Source organism: Solanum stenotomum, chromosome 7, assembly GCF_019186545.1.
Source record: "Solanum stenotomum isolate F172 chromosome 7, ASM1918654v1, whole genome shotgun sequence".
Classification (NCBI taxonomy): Eukaryota; Viridiplantae; Streptophyta; class Magnoliopsida; order Solanales; family Solanaceae; genus Solanum; species Solanum stenotomum.
In genome coordinates this window covers 57,767,094-57,773,292 of record NC_064288.1, presented here as the reverse complement: position 1 = coordinate 57,773,292, position 6,199 = coordinate 57,767,094, and the positions used below count along the sequence as shown (strand labels likewise).

Genomic DNA, 6,199 nt, shown 5'->3' with positions numbered 1-6,199 from the left:
ATCTTTGCAAGATCGTACTCGTGACTGATAAGACTCACACTATAGTGTGGCGCAGAAGGTTTATGACTGATAGAATGTATTTCATACTTACAAAATGTTATTTTCTCCCTTCCTCTTTTCTAAAAATTACCCTTCTAATGAATTCAGACTCATGTCAAAGGGTCTGCATCTCAGTCCTAGCCATCTGTTTGTAATCATCTCGTCTAAATTGTGGGTAAATGTTCTAGCTGACCCTTGTAATCCACTGAACCATTTGGCTTATGCTGATGATACCGTTATTTTTACTTCTGTTGACACTGAGTCCCTAAAGAGCGTAATGATAGTTTTGAGAAGATTTGAGCAGACATCAGGACAGTTAATCAACAAGGAGAACTCCTGTAACATGCATAAAAATGTAGGTAGCTCCTTGATTAAAAGTGTCTTACAAAGTATGTCAATTCATCTCTTATTAGTACTTGCTCCTCCTAAGTGGTAGGTAAGGTTGTCTTGTTTCGTACACTTTTTCTTCCGATGTATAACTAATGCAAATAACTTTATGGTCCAAACTATATATGGAATAAGTACTGTAGAAAGGTAATTCCTACCTTAAAATAGTGAAAGGGTTAATCACAAGTTTGGAAAAAGATGTTAGAAGTTAGAGAAGTTGTGGAGCATGAGATATGGTGGAAAATAAACGGAGGAACTTCAAATGTATGGTATGAAAATTGGACAAAGCGGGGAGCATTACATCATATAGTATCCATTGGTCAGACCATGGTGGATGACTACAAGCATAGGGAAATTCAAAAGTTAACAGTGCCTGGAACATGTTGAGACACAAAGAGCAGACTCAGAGTGAGTTCAAACACAAAGAGCAGACTCATCTGATATCCACATATTCTTCTCTTCTTTTTTTTCGTGGTGGTGGTGGTGGTGGGGCGGGACAGTGGATTCAGACAGTAACCAAAGAAAGGGACTAAAAATAATTAACTCATTTCTTTTGTTTTCTGTTGGTAAGAACTGTTGATGGTGACAATTGTGGTCCAAAAGTCTAAATTAGTGGCTCTTGTTCAAAAAGTAAACTAGATTCATTCCAATTATATGAATTCATCTAGGAAATTAATGCTAAGATGCATGTATGCTAGTGGGCTCTTTGACAATAACTCTAACCATTGCCCAAAAGTCTAAATTAATGGCTCATTGAGCACTAAATGAGGAAACCTGAGTAAAAAAGGAGTAGCTTCGGTGCACTAAGCTCCCGCAATGCGTAGGGTCTCGAGAAGGGCCAGACCACAAGTAAGTGACATTCACTATTCTGAAAATTATCAATACATAAGAATGTTAATAGTAGTAGTGTTTGATTGAAGGGTAAAAATAGTGTTTAATAATAGTAGTAGCTTTCAACTTTTTTACGTTGGACCTTCCCACTTTTAATATAAAAATATGATAATATCATGTCCATTAGGTACTAAGTGGCCTCAGGAACTCTTGTTCATAACATTCTAACGAAGAAGATGGTACTCTCTAGCACTGATGATTTTCAGGTCACAGTGGAGAAAAGTTATGACAAAATGAGTGAATTAAAAGCCTTTGATGATACTAAGGCTGGTGTCAAAGGGCTTGTTGATGCTGGAATCACTAAAATACCTCAAATATTCATTCTACCACCAAAAAACAGGACGGAGTTATCGGATACAAATGAAACACAATTCATTTTCCCTGTAATAGATCTTGAAGGCATCGACGAGGACCCAATCAAGCATAAAGAGATTGTGGACAAAGTTCGAGATGCATCGGAGACATGGGGTTTCTTCCAAGTGGTGAATCATGGGATTCCAACATCTGTCTTGGAAGAAATGCTACAAGGAACACGGCAGTTTTTTGAGCAAGATGTCGAGATTAAGAAACAGTATTACAGTAGAGATACTACGAAAAGAGTGATTCATACTAGCAATTTTGATTTGTATAGCCCTTCTGTTCCAGCTGCAAATTGGAGAGACACACTTTTCTGTTTAATGGCTCCTGATCCTCCCAGTCCACAAGAATTGCCAACAGCATGCGGGTACGTAAATATTCTGAAAATGAACTTTTTTTTCTATTTTCCCCTTCCCATCCCACGGAGGATCAGTAGTGCTTCCACTTACTTTCCAGTGTGACTCAAACCCTCAACCTATCGGTTGATGGTGAAGGTGCTCAACTACTTGAGAAAGCCTCACTTGTCTGAAGATTGGGACCGAGATGTTTCGGGGATTCTGAACATGAATTAGAAAACCAACCAGCTTCATTTGTAACAAAAATCAACAATAAACCATGACTTATGTTGTTATTGTTACGCGCTATCTTGCAACTGATTATGATTAGTGTGAATTCTGGTGGATTTTGTTGGAGAACTAAGTAATTCAACTAGAAGTCTGGTCCCTTATTTGAGCCAATTGAGTATACTTTATTTTTTCAAAATATCAATATGTGACATTTCATCAATTTTACTTGAAATTACTGCAGAGAAATACTAATGGAGTACTCTAAGGATGTGATGAAATTAGGCTTCTCCTTACTTGAATTATTATCAGAAGGTCTTGGTCTCGATCGTTGCCATCTCAAAGATATGGATTGCGCGGAGGGGCTAGGTATTTTGGGACATTACTATCCAGCATGCCCTCAGCCAGAACTCGCGATAGGTACCAACAAACACTCTGACAATGATTTTATCACCGTACTTCTACAAGATCATATCGGAGGACTTCAAGTGCTTCATCAGAATCAGTGGGTTAATGTTCCTCCTACACCTGGTGCTCTTGTTGTGAACATCGGAGATCTTCTTCAGGCTAGTATTCTTTGTTTTTCTATACCATATACGACTACGATCAATAAGAGGCACTGAAATCATTTGCTTAATTTTTTGTTGCTTTTTTTCAGCTTATATCAAATGACAAGTACATAAGTGTTGAGCACAGAGTATTGGCAAATAAAGTTGGACCAAGAATATCAGTAGCATGCTTCTTCTACACAGGTTCAATGCCATCTTCCAAGCTTTATGGACCGATTACTGAATTGTTATCGGAAGATAATCCTCCAAAATATCGCGCAACCACAGTGAAAGACTACCGTGACTACTTCCGTAAAAAAGGCCTAGATGGAACTTCTACATTGTCACATTACAGGATCTAATCCTAATGTAACAATTCAATTTATGATAAGAACTGAGAACTTTACTTTCGATGCTTGTTTGGATGGTTATTACCTATTGTATTGTATCATATTGTTACTTTAAATACAATGTTTGTTTGTATTGTTACTTAAGTTTTGTTGTATTGTATTGTGTAATCCATCGTTATATGATGACCAAATGTCCCATTTTATGTAAGATAACAAACCATTTGGTGTGTTCACATCATTATCTGTTACCTTCTTTTTTCTTCTCATTTTTCCTTTGCTACTTATTAAACTAGTCTCTGAACATGTGTGTTGTACGTGTATCTTATGACAATTATTACGAATTCTGTATCACTTTTTTGAAATTATGTCTAGCTGTATTTTATCACTTTTTTGAAATTATGTCTAGCTATATTTTATCACTTTTTGTTTAAATGTAAGATAGAATTTTTTTTTTAAAAAAAGAAACTTACGTTAGATCGTTTGAAATTAGAATATAATGTACTCCAAACTTTCCAATTGATTGCTACTTCATTAATCTTATTGATTAGCATATCAATTTTGCTCAAACATTGTATTTGTATTAATAAATTCATTAAATATATACAAATATTAATCCAGAACCTAGTGATTGTCACTTTAAAAAGTTTCCATTGTAAAATTCAGAGCTCATAAAGTTAAAATCCTAGCTTCGCTTCTGTCGAGGTTGCACATGCTCAACTCTTTACAAATTTTGAGCTTTAGTAAAACAATCCTTAACTGTACATGTGATTGTGTGCAGACTAAGTCTTAAACTACGATAATTAGGACAACTCGTTTTTATTAAAAAAAAAACTGTCATGTGACTGTACAAATGTAAATCTTAAACTATAAAAATGAGGACTCCTTGTTTTTATAAAACTATAGATTAGTTTCTATTTTTCAATAAACTATGCTTGACTGTTCATATGGCTCTTTCATCAAATCTAACAATTTTGAGGTAAGATTTGAAGTATCCTCTCAACTATTGAAGCTTTTTTTCATCAGAGTTACGAGCCCAAGGATTTTGAGAAAAAATGATGAAGGTCTCTAGCACAGATGATTTTGATGCCAGAGTTCAGGGAAGTTATGACAGAATGAGTGAGTTAAGAGCCTTTGATGATACTAAAGCTGGTGTCAAAGGAATTGTTGATGCTGGAATAACTGAAGTGCCTCGGATATTCGTTCAGCCAACTAAAATAGAGGAATGTGTAAGTAGTTGTGAAACAAAGTTCATTTTTCCAGTGATAGATCTTGAAGGCATTGATAAAGATCCAATAAAGCATAAACAGATTGTGGACAAAGTTCGAGATGCATCGGAGACATGGGGTTTCTTCCAAGTGGTTAATCATGGCATTCCATTATCTGTCATGGAAGAAATGTTGCAAGGAACACGACGATTCTTTGAGCAAGATGTTGATATTAAGAAACAATATTACACTCGAGATAATACCAAAAAAGTGGTTCATGTTAGTAATTTTGATTTGTATAGCCCTTCTGTTTCGGCTACAAATTGGAGAGACTCAATTTTCTGTTTAATGGCTCCGAATCATCCTAGTCCAGAGGAATTGCCAATAGCATATAGGTATGTTATGTTTTTTTTTTTTTTTTTCAGTTCTTGATATGTCATGTTTCATCAATTTTATTGTAATTGCTGCAGGGAAATACTAATGGAGTTCTCTAATCATGTCATGACATTGGGAAAATCCTTGTTTGAATTATTGTCGGAGGGTCTAGGTCTTGATCCATCTCATCTCAATAATATTGATTGCTCGGAGGGGCTCCGCGTTTTGGGACATTATTATCCAGCATGCCCTCAGCCAGAACTCACTATAGGCACCAACAAACATTCTGATAATGATTTTATCACAGTGCTTCTACAAGATCAAATCGGAGGACTCCAAGTACTTCACAAAACTCAGTGGATTGATGTTCATCCTACACCTGGTGCTCTTGTGGTGAATATTGGAGATCTTCTGCAGGTTAGTATTCTTTTTCATTTTCTAAATTTAAATCTACACATCCACCTATCCATACTGGAGCTTTGTTAAAGTCAAGGGCAAAGGCGATTACGATTTGCTAATGGCAATGATATGAATGGCCCAAAGGTAAAACTGAGGGTAAAATTAAGATATTTCATACAGAGGGAGGAGCATATTTGAAACTTTTTCCGAAAAATTAATATGAAACTTTGTTTGCTAGTAAGACCAATTGTTCTTATTCTGGTTTTTGATTTTTCAGCTCATATCAAATGACAAGTACATAAGTGTTGAGCACAGAGTATTGTCAAATAAAGTTGGACCAAGAATATCAGTAGCTTGCTTCTTCTACACTGGTTCATTGCCTACTACCAAACTTTATGGACCAATTAAGGAGTTGTTGTCAGATGATAATCCTCCAAAATATCGCACAACCACAGTGAAAGACTATGCTGATTACTTCCGCGAGAAAGGTCTAGATGGAACTTCTGCATTGTTGCATTACAAGATCCAGCCATAGCTATGTAATAACACATTGGAAAGTAGGATGAGAGAATCTATCTTGTGATATTTCTATAGTAAGATAATTCTTATGCTTAAGCTTCATATATGGAAAAGTTATCAGTAGAGCAAATTCTTCTTCATGACATATTCTAGCAGTAGATCTTTTTTTTTTCTTATTATTTTATTACTCCTTCCGTTTCAATTTGTTTGTCCTACTTTCCTTTTTAATAATAATCCGTTTTAAAAAATGTCTCTTTTCTTTTTTGGCAACATTTTAGTTCTAACTTTTCATATGACATGATTAAGACCACAAGATTAAAGGACGTTTTTGATACATATCTTTAGATTCAAAAGTTTACTTTTCTTTCTTTAAGCTTCGTGTCAAGAGAGAAAATTGAAACGGAGGGAGTAATATATTTCATAAGCTACATGGCTTAAGTTTGTCAAGAGAATAAACTCCGTTTCCTTGAGCTACATATGTTTAGTTTTATTTGGAAAATGATTCTGTTTCTTGTTGATCGCCTTTTTTTTATATTTCCTCCTTGTCCTCTGCAATTGGAGAGTAG

General features: G+C 35.4%; 2 protein-coding genes across 2 annotated transcripts; both read left to right on the top strand.

Annotated features, from left to right (window-relative positions):
* Positions 1-1,430: 1,430 nt before the first annotated feature.
* Positions 1,431-3,279, top strand: LOC125870250 (1-aminocyclopropane-1-carboxylate oxidase homolog). Its single transcript, XM_049550634.1, has 3 exons — positions 1,431-2,041; positions 2,482-2,803; positions 2,896-3,279. The coding sequence occupies exons 1-3, from the start codon at positions 1,494-1,496 to the stop codon at positions 3,145-3,147; spliced, it is 1,122 nt and encodes a 373-aa protein (XP_049406591.1). The 5' UTR covers positions 1,431-1,493; the 3' UTR covers positions 3,148-3,279.
* Positions 3,280-3,950: 671 nt separating this feature from the next.
* On the top strand, positions 3,951-5,865 carry LOC125870246 (1-aminocyclopropane-1-carboxylate oxidase homolog). Its single transcript, XM_049550629.1, has 3 exons — positions 3,951-4,735; positions 4,811-5,132; positions 5,392-5,865. The coding sequence occupies exons 1-3, from the start codon at positions 4,188-4,190 to the stop codon at positions 5,647-5,649; spliced, it is 1,128 nt and encodes a 375-aa protein (XP_049406586.1). The 5' UTR covers positions 3,951-4,187; the 3' UTR covers positions 5,650-5,865.
* Positions 5,866-6,199: the final 334 nt, after the last annotated feature.

Excerpts from the sequence above, each read along its gene's own strand:
- LOC125870250 (XM_049550634.1), top strand. The coding sequence starts at position 1,494 with ATGGTACTCTCTAGCACTGATGATTTTCAGGTCACAGTGGAGAAAAGT. Across the intron at positions 2,042-2,481 it reads GAATTGCCAACAGCATGCGG|AGAAATACTAATGGAGTACT; the intron begins GTACGTAAATAT and ends AAATTACTGCAG. Across the intron at positions 2,804-2,895 it reads ACATCGGAGATCTTCTTCAG|CTTATATCAAATGACAAGTA; the intron begins GCTAGTATTCTT and ends GCTTTTTTTCAG.
- LOC125870246 (XM_049550629.1), top strand. The coding sequence starts at position 4,188 with ATGATGAAGGTCTCTAGCACAGATGATTTTGATGCCAGAGTTCAGGGA. Across the intron at positions 4,736-4,810 it reads GAATTGCCAATAGCATATAG|GGAAATACTAATGGAGTTCT; the intron begins GTATGTTATGTT and ends TAATTGCTGCAG. Across the intron at positions 5,133-5,391 it reads ATATTGGAGATCTTCTGCAG|CTCATATCAAATGACAAGTA; the intron begins GTTAGTATTCTT and ends TTGATTTTTCAG.